We start from the raw sequence: 15,364 nt of genomic DNA, 5'->3' as shown, positions 1-15,364 counted from the left end.
ACTTAAAGGGATAGTACACCCCCAAAATTACTTTTTTTCCTATCGATTAGTCACCTCATGGAGACTTGAATGAATGGATTTTTTCTTAGTTTTTGTCGCATTCCTAAGCCAATAATTTTATGACGGGCAGTGGTTCTGGTAGGAGACACAAAGAGTCACCTTTGTGTCTCCTCCCGGAACCGCTGCTTACCAGTCCGCTGGTCATCAAATTATTGGCTTAGGAATGCGACAAAAACAAAGACATATCCATGAATTCAAGTTTCCATGGTGTGACTAATCGATAGAAAAAAAGTAATTGTTTGGGTGAACTATCCCTTTAAGCCCCCATATGGTTCATAAATGCACTAATTAATATTACTATCTGGTGTGTCCCAACCATAACATCAAAAAATCTAAATCCAAACAAAAAAAAAAAGAGTAATTCTATTAGCATTAACATTGCCTACCATATAAACGTTTATAAATGTTTTTAGAAAAAATGTAATAAAAAAAAATAAAAAAATCTAAAATTATTCGTTATTTTGGGTTTTTTTCCGTTTTTCCGTTCTTCACAAAGAACCAGGAGATAACATTTTCCAAAAAGTTGCTGCTCCATTCACTTCAATGTTATTTAAAAAAATAAACGGACAAAAAAATAAAAATTTTCTTATGTTTAAACTGTAAACATGCTGGCAGTTTTTGAGTACTAAAAAAACTCAACTCCGTCAGATATGCCATCTTATGGAGATGCCACCAAAAAAACAAAACTGTGCGAGGTTGGCCCATTACATTGTTTAATAGTCAACACTTTGAATCCTTTAAAATATATTTTTCAGGCATAATTGAAGAATATACAAAAAAATATAAATAATATAAATTCAAATTCAACGATTTGAAAATAGCCGATCTACAAGCTCACAATGCGTCGCTTGTAGATCGGCTATTTTCAAAAGATTGTTACACATCTTATGTGAGAACTTGTGAAATGGGACATTGTGCATAATGTGTACTTTCTACTTTTGGTACTTTAAGTACATTTTTATACCAATACTTTTGTACTTTTACTCAAGTACATTTTACGTTGTAAGACAGTATTTCTACATTGCCGTATTGATACTTTTACTTAAGTAAAAAATGTGAAAACAGTGATGCCTCCACAGTGAAGCCAATACATGCCTTGAATATAGTTAACACATTTTCCTGGGTTTTGGGGGAAAGTATAGCTCACCAGGGAGCAATAAAATCTAGAATAATAATCAAATGTAGCAATTATGATTAAATCGAATGTGGTTTCACGTCGTCAACGTTTATGTGTAACTAAGGAGCTGTATTCTTTTAATGAGAGCTGAGTTGGTGAGTTGTCTCTTGGATAAATAGTCCTAACTCAGCAGCGCTCCCTAGTGGGACAAAATATTAGGGCAAGGATTATTCCATTCATTGTCAAGGCTGTTGGTTGCTTGTAATGTTGGTGATCTATTCTAGGACTCTGTTTCTCAGTGGCATAATTGCAGGCCATCCATCCATGGCACAATGTTTAAAAAATATATATATATATATAATTTGTAACTTTGTTAAACGTATGTAATTATGTTTAATAAGTCCATCAAATGTAAGATGTAAGATTTTTTTTACTAAAAGGCAGAGTGTCGAAATGACTAATAATGACTGTTAAGGGTTAGATATCGTCGCTATGGATGTGCCAAGGCTGAACAAAAGCTTCTTCACGGCAGCTGTCAGAGCACTAAACGAGGACATGGACAAAACAAAATCAAAAAATAAGAAATGACCAATGACTCTGTTTCTACACTGACTCCTTTGCACATTCGATTGGGTTAAATGACTCTCATTTATGTATATATGCTCAACTCCTTGCAACATTCGACTGTGATGTTGCTGCTATTAATTAGATATATGCATAATGCTCTTTACCAGCACAGTTAGATATGTATACAGTATGTATAATGGAACAAACTCCCCATTGCAGTTAGAACTGCAGACTCACTCCCAATTTTCCACCCGTAATCTTCAGACTCTCCTCTTCAGACTCCACTTTAGCCCATAGCACTTGACCTAGCCTTGACGACCATGCAGGCTTATGCAAAGATTAAAATGTAATTAAGAATGTTATAGACAGAAGCATCCTATAGTTTGTATAGTTTCAATGTACATATTATTTATCTTTTGATATTATAATGTTTAGACTGATGATAGGTTCTTTAGGTTTACCTATGATCCTAGATTACTGAGGCACTACACTGTCTCTATGCATTTGATGTGGTACCTTGTGTACCTTGCTTACTTTACTGTAAATTGCTCTGGATTAAGAGCGTCTGCTAAATGCCTAAATTGTAAATCCACCATTCTGGACCTGCGGTATATTGATAAGCTAATGTACCGTCTAAGACAAGATCTTATATCTTTTTATTTGTTTTTCACTGTATATATATTCTCAACTATTATATCATTATCTCTTCTCTTACTTAATATATTATGTCTAGGATGTTGCAAAAATCAGCCTTGGGTTTCATCCCCTTTTTAAGTGTAACTGTAATAATACCAGAGACTGTGAATAACGTGGAGCCTTTGACCAGTCTGAACATTGTGTTTGTTTTGCAGCCCCTGATGGCCCTCCACAGGATGTGATTCTGGAGCCCACCTCTCCTCAGAGCATCAGAGTCACTTGGAAGGTACCGTAGTCTGGACCCGGGGGTCTTCAATGTGTATTGAAGACCCCCGGTCCGCGGCCAAATACATATCAATTTGGGGGGTCCTTGACTTGAAAAAGTTTGAGAAGCACTGTCCTACCTCTAGCTCTGGTCCACACAACTAACTTAACCACTTACTACAAGTAAGTAAACCCCAGCATCGGTATTGTGGGGAAAGCTTTCGCTGAAAATAGCAAATAGCGATAGCGTTGTGAGCTTGTCGATCGGCTATTTTCAGTGAAAGCTTTCCCCACAATAACAGAAAACAGAGAATACACTAGTATTGAGCAGTGTTTATTTTGACAGCACATTTTGATTTAGTTTTAGTCATAGTCTTTTGAATAAAATTCTGTTTAGTTCTAGTAATATTTTAGTCACCTGAAATGTTTTAGTTTTAGTCAAGTTTTTTTTTTTGGTGGGCGGTGACGGTATTGAAATGATTTTCACTTAGCTGCATGCCGAAAATAGCCAATCTACAAGCTCACAACACGTCCCAGCAGCACGCACCCATGATGACTTAGTTCTACTGGATCTCTTCTCCACTCGTCCCTCCCAAACATTTAGTCAAACAAGTTTTTATTTGTTGACGAAATTGTCAGTATATTTAGTCATAGCTTAGTTTTGATTTAGTTTTCGTAAGTGAAAAAAGGTACTCAACAGATTTTTTTTTGTCATAGTTGTAGTCGACAAAATCAACACTGGTATTGAGACCTGAGGGACTCCAGGTACCCACACAGGGTTTAAGTGGTTAAAATGTACTTTTTTTTTGTTGCAGCCGCCCCACAAGTACCTGCAGAACGGGGTGATCCGCAGCTACCAGGTGGGCTACCGGGAGTACAGCCCCGGGGGAGGCCACCAGTTCACCATCCTCAGCATGGACACCACGGGGGACACCACGGAGAGCCTCCTGCTGGACAACCTGAAGAAGTTCACCCAGTATAGCGTGGTGGTGCAGGCGGCCAACAGGGCGGGCACGGGTCCATCCTCCCAGCAGGTGGTCACCAAGACCCTAGAGGATGGTACGTGACGTATTATAGGGCTGCAATAGGGAAATTCACCCCAAAATCATGTCAAAACACGACTTTTAGAACCAATAACCCGGCTTAAAACCCATTAAGTCCTGGAACGCATCTGTGTCATTTTAAGATTTCTTTGGCTATTCGAAAATAGTAGATGTACAGATCTGATGCTCATAGCTCGGCACCGAGTGCTGCGCTATGAGCTTGTAGATCTGCTATTTTTGAAAAATCGTGAAAATGTGTTCAAATCTTTGAATATATATATATTTTTAAAGCGAACATTTGTAAAATATTTTGTTCCAGGGACCCGCCAGAAGCAAAGATTTGAGTTACAAATGTTTGCTTAAAACTTATGTATATTCAAAGATTTGCACACATTTTCACACTTAAAAAAAAAAAATAGCAGATCTACAAGCTTGTAACGCTACGAGCTTGTAGATCTGCTATTTTTTTAACGCCAAAGAAATCAAAAAATGACACAGATGTGTTCCCGGTCTTAATGGGTTAATCTTGCTCATGTACTGTAGGTTCATTGAATAATCGAGGAGATGTTTTTGTTTCTTCTTATATACTGTATCAGCGAATTGACATGAAACAATTCTAATTCTTATAATCAGATAATAATCAAATAAATGTATTATTATACTTTGTTGTACAATGGTGGTATACAACAATTGCGTAAATAGCCGATATGCAAGTTCACAACGCGTTGTTAGTCAGGGGATATTAAAAAAATCTGGGAATAAATTCCTTACCAAGAACTTTCTTCACCAATGTGTTCGTAAAGGTGTCTAGTAACACATCACAAAGACAGAATTTCAGTTTCCCTAGGGGAATCTGTGACAGCTGTTAAAAGTTGGGCTACCCTTAACCTTATGCAGAAAAAAATTGCAACATTTAATTTTAAGTAGCATGTGAGGGTTTTTCATGATTCTGAATCCATTGCAAGCATTTGTTTTTTTTTCACGAAAAACACTCCTTGGGCTAAAAACAGCCATATACACTTTTCCAGGTCATTACAAACCATTGTTTGTGTGAAAAAAATAGAATTGTTCAAATGGTGTTACAAATGTGAAATCATTGTTGGAGGTCACTCTTCGATTTAAGAAACCGGGCCACTCGTAAATCAAAGTTCTGTCAGATAACTCACAAATAGATTGAACCAATATTATTGACCGAATATATTTAAGCAATATTATAGAATGAGAATACAAGTGTGGATGTAATATTTTATCTTGGCGTTCAGGCTCTGCTATATTTTCTCTCCCTGCTCAGCGCAATCATACAGCCATCATTAACCATTAAGAGCAGGGAGATAGATATACATAACAACCCCCCCATGGGGAACAGACCAATAGCAGAGCCTACTGGTGGTGCTGGGGTGGTGGTGGGAGCAAACGCCGCATGACAACAAGCTAGAACACACAAGCGGATGGAATGCCCGATTCAAGAGAACTTAAATACCTGCCCAATTGGACAGCTGATTGCCACGTCATAAGGAACCTGCATGTCGCTGTAAACAGCCACATAGAACGACCATGAATGTAACCTCTCGAGTGTATGCTGGCCAGAACTAACTCGCAGGCTACGTATAATATGTCGGCCGCCGGCCATTTATTTCAAGATGGACGCCAAAATTAGACTGATTTTGCATTTCAAAATATCTTTGCCTATACTTTTGTGAGGTCAATCACCAAATCACAAAATGGCACTCCCATTGTATGTTGAGTTACCATTTATAACCATAAAAATTCAAACATTTCAAAAACACGGCATACAACTGTGCATGCTCACAGACAAACTCAGGGATTAAAGCAAAAGAAAATCTCATGTAGTAAATGTTTTCCCCATCTGGTTCTGTTTTCTGTGTCTGCCTCTGTGACTCCTGCATGTCCTTCCTCCCCGCATCCTCAAACCTCCTCTTTGGCCTTCCTCTTCTCCTCTTACCTGGCAGCTACATTTTCAGCATCCTTCTCCCAATGTACCTCTCATCTCTCCCTTTCACATGTCAAAACCATCTTAACCTCGCCTCTCTTGCTTTATCCAAAAACCTTCTAACCTGGCTGATCCTCTAATTTAGTATCATCCTGCCACCTCCAGCTGTAACGCCTGTATTTTCATCAGTGCCACCATTGCCAAGCCGTACAGCATGGCTGGTCTCACAACCGTCTTATGCATGTTCCCTCTCACTGGTGACCTTCTGTCACACATAACTCTTGATATTTTCCTCCATCCATTCCCTCAAAGTATTCTTTCAATGTTCTCAACAGAACATTTCCATCTCTATCTTTTATCACCTTAACATGTTGCACATCCTTCACCCATTAGCGTTGTCTAGCCATCCGGTGCAGACCATTTTCTCACTTCTTGGTGTCCAAATTCTCATTTTCTTTACCTAGACATTGCCACCTCTCTCTTCCCCTTACTCCTCATCTCCTTGTACTCCTGCCTACTTTCTTCATCTCTCTGGCTGCCTTTCTTATCTCCTCCCTGAGCTCCACACAGCATTGTGCATTCTTCATCTTCCACCATTAGATCTATACTCTCCTCTCGTCCACCCCATGGTTAAACCCCCTCCAAAACTCATGGCCTTGCCCATTGAGATTAATAATCTCTTTTAGAAGGGAGACCTGAGCTACAACAATAGCTATAAGGGTGAAATGTTTCCTAAAATGTGCAAGAAATGTAGATATGACTTGTTGATTTGGCGTCCATCTTGAAAAATGATGCCGTATTGGATTTTTGGAAAAAAAAGGGAAAGAAAATGCATAGCCTACAGTATGCAATGAGCTGGAAAGGTGGGCTTGGACGATTTTCTGCCAAGGAGTGGTTTTGGTGCAAAACAAATGCTTGCAATAGATTCAGAATCATGAAAAAAACTAGTTTGACCCCTCACATGCTACTTAAGAATGTAGGCAAGTTGAGAGAGTGAACTGTGAGTGAACTGAAACTTATATCGATCCCAATGCTGCAAGATAGGCAGAGCAGAATGAACAGACTCATTCTTGGAGAAAGACTCCCTTCTGCTGGACATTTATTGAACTGCATCTGGTCAAGTTAATTCCTTGACTGTGCTTTGCTATTTTACATTCACACTGTTGGCAACCCTATGGTCATTACACACCGGCGATTATGCGAATATACGCAAAATTCGGACTCGTTCCGAATAAATAAAAGACGTTTTTTCGCTTCGCTTTTTCGCTCCGTGGAAGCTTGCATTGACTTTATAAGGTTTTTATAAAAAACGTATTATTCGCATGAAAAATTCGCCCCCGGTGTGTAAGGAGCTTAACAGCTGAGTACTGAATATCATGAACTTACTGTACAGTACATCTGAATATAATTTCATAACCCCCAGCTATTATCAGTTTTGCATTTGAAACAGTATCGACTGTAGCGTTCAAGTATTCATATTTATTGAATTGTTTACTCTAGTGAATATTTTCAAAGATGGAGCGTTTTAGAATGAAACCCAACATTAACGCAAAAGTGTGCCTAAAGTCTGTATTTAGTTATCTTCATAATGTGTTTGGGGTTTATGGCATTAGCTTAAGTGGATGTCCCCAGCTGATCACCTACCTAACTTATTATGAAAGAAAGTCAAGAATGATCAGTCTGCCCTCTCCTCTCCTCTCCTCTCCTCTCCTCTCCTCTCCTCTCCTCTCCTCTCCTCAGTGCCATCACGGCCCCCTGAAAACGTGCTGGCCGTGGCCAAGTCTCCAGAGGTCATCTCACTGTCCTGGATGACCCTGCCCAGGGAGTCTCTCAATGGAATCCTACAGGGCTACAGAGTCATCTACTGGGCCAACCTGCCCGATGGAGGTACGTGCTGAGACTGTGTGTGTGTGTGTGTGTGTGTGTGTGTGTGTGTGTGTGTGTGTGTGTGTGTGTGTGTGTGTGTGTGTGTGTGTGTGTGTGTGTGTGTGTGTGTGTGTGTTTCGTGTTCATTTTCATGGTGCAAATAAAACAATTCTACATTCATACATAGAGAAAGTGCATTCTCACAGACAAAAATACATGGATAATTATAGCAAAGATATTTCAGCATCATTTACATTACAGTATCTAGGCTATAGACCGTCAGCTGAGTGAACTAATAGAGCAGTGGTTCTCAAAGTGGGGTCCAGGGACACCCAAGGGTCCTTGAGGGGGTTCCAGGGGGTCCCCAGCTAAATTAATGAATACAGCATCAAGATCAGTTAAACCACTTTAAACTGATAGAATTTGAAAATAGCCAAGTGCGACGCGCTCAAAATCTTTTGAGATGAGAGTCCGCAGCCAAATACACATTAATTTCGGGGTTCTTGACATGAAAACGTTTGAGAACCACTTGCTACATAACTACAGAGTGTTCTCCCCTGCTGTGGTTAAGTCATACAGTAGTTTGCCCACTAGGTGAAGCTGTGGTCTCATACTGTACTGTGCTGACGCTTCAATAAATACAACTTTATGGTGTGTGTTAGCCGGAGTGCTTTTTGCTCATTAGTTCAGTGAGAGTGTCTGTAGCTTCATGAAGTGCATCCATCCTGTCCATGTTTGAAGGGAAGTCCCAAGGTGCAAGTAATGACTGTTATTAACCACTTAAACCCTATAGTATACGCTTTGTTTACCGGGTCCCCCAGGGGCCTATATTGGTCGGCTCCTTCTTCCCCCTCGTCTCGACACTAAATCTCTTAAAAATAGCAGATCTACATGCAAGCCCCCAACGCATTCATGTTGTGAGCTTGTAGATTTGCTATTTTCTCAGAATGTTCGCCCTAGAATAGGGACACTAGGGTTCATGTGGCTAAAAAACTGCCATTTTTTTCATTTTTTTTTCTTTCTATATGGGTCCAGGGACCATTGTATCCTTCTCACCTCAGAATCGTCTATACCGTCTATATCTGAGGCATTATATTTAAACTGTTATGTTTTATCATTATTGCCACAATCGCTAGATAATGGTTCCGTAGGGACAGATACGTCCTCAATTATACGATTAGAATGAAAGGCACAGTATCAACAGTTTCTCTCAGTGATATTACAAGTAAGTAAAACTATTACCAAATGTACAGTCAGTCGTGCATACTTCATTGCAACATGCACGCATGAGAAAATCAATAAATACTTAACCCATTAAAACCGGGAAAGCATCTGTGTCATTTTAGATGTTTGCATTGGCTATTCAAAAAGAGCAGATATACAAGCTCACAAGCTTGTACATTTGCTACTTTTGAACATTTTTTGAAAAATCTTGAAAGTTTAAGAACTACTGATTTTGAAGGCATTTGTAGAATCCCTTAATGGGTTAATGACAAAAAAAAAGCAGGCACACATGAGTAGGCTAGCAGTAGCTTATTTCCTTCGAGAGCACTGTATGCCAGTTAGCGCTAAATTGAAAGTGTGTTGCGTGGATGGGACGTGGACATCTTAGCATGTCTATTTTTGTTGTAATATGTCTTGTCTGTTCTTGTTAAATGTAACAGAGCCATCCAAATGTCTATGTAAATGTCTGCTAGCCAGCAAATTACGAAACGTGCGACCAACCGACCATTTCCTTTTCTAAGAGTTCTGCTAGCATTGCTCTGGCCCTGTGGACTCTGTGAAAGGCTAAATCAGATTTCTCAACTGCTGTGAGCAATGTTATGAGCTGATTGCTGTTGTTCTAAGCTTAACAAGCAATGAAAATAATATGTTTGCCACACAAGGGAAGCAAAAGAAAATCGGATTTCTTGGTTTCCTGTAAATATATCCAGTCTATGTCTTCTTTGCTGAATGTGCCCCGAGCCCCAGCAGTGATCCAACTGGCAGCCTGGCCAACCTCCATCAATAATTCACCATGCAATAACTCAGTGAGGGCCACTGCTTCAGACCCAGGGGTGGGGAACACTGTCAAGGACAGAGGAGAGGAGAGGAGAGGAGAGGAGAGGAGAGGAGAGGATGGTAGGAGAGGAGAGGAAATACAATACAATACTGAAGTTGCGTGAAAAAAGCAAGCTGCTCTATGATCAATTATTCATGTATATGAATATATATGACAGCATCAATTATTTGTGAATGGATACAAAGGCATGCATTTCTGTCTGCTTGTGTGCATACACCTCTGTGTGGGTATTCATCACAATTGTATTTACTTATGGCTTGCAACATTTCCGCGCTCATAACTTTTCAGCCAATGTAAAATGAGCCGGCTAAAGTGAAGATACTGTAGGCCAATGTGTGCTTTCTTCTAGACACAGAGGTCAACAATATTAGCAACAAGGAGTAAAATTAGCACATATTTTTGTTCAGTAACTGAATTTGCTCTCCTCTGTCAGAGTTGGGAGAGATCAGGAATGTGACGACCGGTCAGCCATCTCTGGAGCTGGACAACCTGGAGAAATACACCAACTACAGCATCCAGGTGCTAGCCTTCACTAGGGCTGGGGACGGAGTCCGCAGTGAGCAGATCTACGTGCGCACCAAGGAGGACGGTAAGCAGTGCGTGGTGTAAAGTAACTAAGTAAATTTACCCAAGTACTGTACTTAAGTACAATTTTGAGGTATTTTTACTTTACTGGAGTATTTCCAATTTTCAGCACTTTTACTTCTACTCCACTACACCTCAGAGGAAAATATTGTACGTTTTACTCCACAACAATTATTTGAAAACTTTAGTTACTATTTACTTTGTAGATTTAGATTATTATTACAACACATACATTACCCACTTCAGCCCTATATACATTTCGGCCATTTGAAAATAGCCGATCTACAAGCTCACAATGCGTCGCGATGAGACGCATTGTGAGCTTGTAGATCTGCTATTTTCAAAAGATTTGTATACATTTTGAACTTGTGAAATGGGACATTCTGCATAATGAGTACTTTTACTTTTGGTACTTTAGTACATTTTGATACCAATACTTTTGTACTTTTACCGGACCTTTACTTGTAACAGAGTATTTCTGCATTGCAATAGTAAAAGTAAAAAAATGTAGTAGGCCTACTTTTTCCACTACTGACGGTAAGACAACAATATGTGCCTTCATGCATGGCCTCGGATTGAATGGAAGAGTGTTGTCTGTCCTGCCTCTCCTATGCTGTGTCATCTTTCCAACTATCACTCTGAACAAAGGAGAGACCATTCATGACAATGGCCTGCTCAGTTACCTTGGAAAAAAATATTATTTTACACTAGTTCCTGGATTTTCTGCACACAATAGATTACACCTGAATATTCATATTTTTATATTATCTACACTTTCCCCCCCGATTTTACATACAACATTAAGCAAATGGAAATTATGAAAGCCGAAAAAAATAACAAGCAAGATATAAGAAAAATATTATACCTGAAATATCTAAAGAACAGATATTTAGTTTACCTTGGACTCTTTTTACGTTTGCCTGAATTATACGTCTACACATTCTCTACAGAGAAAACAGACTTAAATGTGTTAAGAATACATGCATGTGGGCGCCAATGGCCTAGTGGTTAAGACACGTACCACATAATGGGTTCCAGTGCAGCCTGGCAGCGAGTCACAGGTTTGATTCTCGAGCCCGACGGCCTTTGCTGCATGTCACTCCCCGTCACTCTCTACCTGATTCCTGCATGTATCTCTCTACTGTACTATCGAATAAAAGTAGAAAAGCCCCCAATTTTTTAGGACCCACGCAGCACTCATAATGTCTTATGCCTATCGATATAGTTAGACATGTATTACATTTTCTCCTTACTATTCCAACTATTCTCTACTCCTCCCTTCACACAAAAGCTGTAAATGATGCATAAAAAACATAATTTCACCCACTTCTTGTAAACCTGTGATGTGGCAATAAAGTTGACTCTAATTCTGATTCTGATTTATGGCCTAATCACAACATATCTAAGAAGGAAATTATCAACTATATTCATTACTCTTTTGTTGCCTTTTTATTTCAGTTCTAAGAAAGGGTGAGATGACCACAATTATTTTAAATAAAGTCGTATCCCCCTTTTTTTATATGAATGTCTTTGGTTCTGTTGTTACAGATCTAAATTAATGTCTGATAACTATAATTCATATGCACATCTTTAATAGAAGCCCATAAAATGTACTATATAGGATGCTGTAATAGCAGATCTACAAGCTCATAGTGCGTCACTCTGTGCCACGCTATGAGCTTGTATATCTGCTATTTTTTAATAGCCCAAACTATAAAATAATAGTTATAGCTCGCATCTAAAATGACACAAATGCGTTCCCGGATTGGATGGTGTTAAATGAACACTGAGGATTTTTACTGTTTGCATACTGTATGTGTATTTGAGAGACGTATGGAGGCTGACTCTGATCTCACCCACAGTTCCCGGGCCACCGGCGGGGGTGAAGGCAGCGGCCTCCACCAGCTCCGTGGTGTTCGTCTCCTGGCTGCCACCCCTCAAACTCAACGGCATTATCAGGAAGTACATCGTCTTCTGCTCCAACCTCCACCCCATGGTATGACATTATCACATCTGCTGTTCTTATAACCGCAAGGCGGTTTTTGTGTTTTTTTTTTCCAAGGCGGTTTTGTCTTTATTTAGATAAGAGAGTCAGAGTGTAGTGAAATGAAGAGGAGGCCGTGGACAGAGAGGCGCAAGGTTGGAGGAGGAATCGCGCCATTGCAATTGCTGTACAGTATACAGTATGTGGCCGATGCACTATGCATTTCACCTAAGGGCCCAGCATCCGCCTTTGAAATTGAGTCTATATAGGAAGTAAAAGTTCATATGATTGGCCTGTAGTTTCGCTGTTTTACTCCTGCTGGTGTCAGAAGAAATAACGCTCTATGCAAGCGGATGGGTTTTTGCCGAACTTTGCACCAATAGCATTAATTTCCGAGTGCAACGGATATAGAAAGATGGCGGATTTGAAATCGCTGAAAAATAGGCTTAATTTACGGTCTGTAGAGTCTATGGGCGTAACTTTGTCCATACTTTTTACTGTCTATGATTTCATCGCACGAAACACAGCGTTGAGTTTACCTGTTGTTATTGTAGTGTTTGGTTTGATGCTCCATTTCCAGAGTTCTCTTGGTGGAAGAAAGCACACAGAACTTCCTCACTTGCAATTAACTATTGGGAACAGAAACAATATTTTGATACGCAGACCTTCATCAGGTATAATTCTGTGAAGATACAGTATGTTGATGTGTTTCAGCTCCCAATAAATCTTTGTTTTTAATTGCTAGAGTTCTATTCTTAAAATGTAATCACATTTCCACAGCCATGCAACAGAATAGCTTTTGGAGGGTTTTGTTTTCAGTGGCAGTAATGAAACGGAAGGTATTGTAACCCTCATTACAGTAGATGAGGATCATGGATCAGCCTGAACAATATACCATCTTTGTGGAACTTACTCCTTATATAGGGATTGGAACCAGATAAAAAAGAGAAGAGCAAAGTGGTTCTTTTTCTCCTCCCAAGCTTGTGCAGTAAGAAAACCTCGAAAAATGAGTTCTAATTGTGATACCAATAAATGAAGTACACTAGGTTAGATCCATTGATCCAAGCCAGAACACAATCGATTGATTGATCATTAAAATTAACATGCTCTGAAAACTCACGCGGCCCACCCATCTGTAAGGGGTCAGATGGGTGGGCCGCGATCATGTTTAGGATTTTGGGGAACCTCATGCACTACATCATGCATCTCTTCCATGCTCTGTGTTTCCACTATAATAGGTGATGAGTGAGTTTGAGGCGTCTCCAGATGTGTACTTCTACAGAATCCCTAACCTGGCTCGGAACAGACAGTACAGTATCTGGGTGGTGGCGGTGACAGCTGCTGGCCATGGGAACAACAGTGACAAGATCACAGTGGAACCTTTGGCCAAAGGTAGACCAACCTCATCAAAGTAATATGAGCATTTTTATCAACTTCATGGGAATTATTAAGCAGCGCTTCTCAACCAGTGGTCCGGGGACCACCAGTGGTCATTGAGGAGGTTCCAGGTGGTCCCCAGCTAAATGATGGCGAATTGGTAACCAAATGGACCCTTAACTTTAACACTTGAGAGTTTAAAATTAAACCAAATACGCTCTCAAGGGATCAATACAGCATGGAATTGTGGACAAAATCGTATCCAACGATAACAACAAAATAAGTCTTGGGTCTGAGAGGCTAAATCTCATCAAATGGTGAATCCGTGGCTGAAATGCCGAACAAATAATGGACCTTGATATGAAAAGGGTTGAAAGCCACCGATTTATAGTCATTGAAAGCGTCCCAGGCATTTTCTACTGAGCTGCAGAGGGTGAATAGAATATCTAGCATATGGAAGGACACCGTTGATCTGTTTCTTTATTTGTAAAATATTAGGTTTTTTCAACCTTGTGTTCGTGTGAAATGAACTGTATATCTCTGTATGTCTTTGTCCCTCTCAGCCCCAGCCAGAATTCTGACCTTTAACGGGACAGTGACCACTCCCTGGATGAAGGACATTCAACTGCCGTGCAAGGCTGTCGGCGACCCCCCACCTACCATCAAGTGGCTCAAAGGAAAGTAAGTGCCAGGCATTCCCCACAGAATACTATATTGTTTTGTTTGACCAGCTGAACCCTCCCTAGCGTACCTATTCTGGGTCATGCCATAATGTAGTAGGTGAACATTCGGGCAAACTATAACCTCTGGGGAACTCCGGCCAACAAATGATATAGTTTAAGTGGTTGAACCCCCTTCTATAGTACTGAACTGTATGTCCTCTAACCCTTCGTGACTGGTAGATATAATAGGCATAATTAATGACCACATTAGAAATAAGTGTTTAACTTTATGTACTTTATGTGCTTTATGTGCACATCTTTGAAGTGATTTTGTGTTGGAACGTGTATTTCTTGTAAATAAAAAAACAATCGATCAATCAATGAGGGATCATAGCTCTCATCTGTGCTCACTATTTCCTTGGAGATCATCGACGGACTAGTTTATTTTGTACACTGGGTTTGTACAATAAAGATGACAAAGTCGTTTTTCTCCTGGCGGTATTACCCATATGGCAATTATTTCTGGTGACATTTTCTTTCTATCTCTCCACCAAGCACCAATGGGACTCCCACCCCTGTCCTTGTGGACGGGCGGCGTAGTGTCCACGGCAACGGCAGCTTCATCATCCGCACGGTGAAAGCAGAGGATTCTGGGAACTACAGCTGTGTGGCCAGCAACAACTGGGGCTCCGATGAGATCACCCTCAACCTGCAGGTTCAAGGTGAGCAGAAGCACGTTACTGAGAGAGACACACACACACACACACACACACACACACACACACACACACACACACACACACACACACACACACACACACACACACACACACACACACACACACACACACACACACACACACACACACACACGTTCCTTAATCGATGAAACACCAAGTCATTCTCACTGCTAGTTGTTATAGGATGGGTAAAAAGCTACAGTATGTGCACATATATACACATACAATATATATACAATATACATATACATAATGTGACAAAAAAACACCCCAAAGGAGTGGGGACTATTCTATTCTATTCTAAGTACTGCTGTAATTAAAATGTCCAGTGCACATTGCAAGGCTGGGAAATTAACAGAAAATATATCGATATTTAGAACCAATAACCAACTTATAACAGAGCTAGAAAATGTGCTGCTCGGAGCACAGGTCTCCGCCAGGTCAGGTAGG

At 40.1% G+C, this 15,364-nt stretch overlaps 1 protein-coding gene across 1 annotated transcript in view; it reads left to right on the top strand.

The window, feature by feature from the left end:
* Positions 1-15,364, top strand: part of dscamb (Down syndrome cell adhesion molecule b) — a gene marked incomplete at both ends in the record, with an annotated part of 217,790 nt that overhangs the window by 168,700 nt on the left and 33,726 nt on the right. Inside the window, 8 exons of the mRNA XM_084064776.1 lie at positions 2,596-2,666; positions 3,460-3,703; positions 7,379-7,525; positions 10,000-10,155; positions 12,014-12,147; positions 13,374-13,527; positions 14,076-14,193; positions 14,730-14,896. Of these exons, the coding sequence (XP_083920902.1) occupies positions 2,596-2,666; positions 3,460-3,703; positions 7,379-7,525; positions 10,000-10,155; positions 12,014-12,147; positions 13,374-13,527; positions 14,076-14,193; positions 14,730-14,896 (1,191 nt within the window). The remainder of the gene's footprint in view (positions 1-2,595; positions 2,667-3,459; positions 3,704-7,378; positions 7,526-9,999; positions 10,156-12,013; positions 12,148-13,373; positions 13,528-14,075; positions 14,194-14,729; positions 14,897-15,364) is intronic.

Source organism: Gymnoscopelus microlampas (genome assembly GCF_963454915.1).
Source record: "Gymnoscopelus microlampas genome assembly, chromosome: 8".
NCBI lineage: Eukaryota > Metazoa > Chordata > Actinopteri > Myctophiformes > Myctophidae > Gymnoscopelus > Gymnoscopelus microlampas.
The sequence above is the reverse complement of the archived record's forward strand: the minus strand, read 5'-3'. Positions and strand labels throughout refer to the sequence as shown.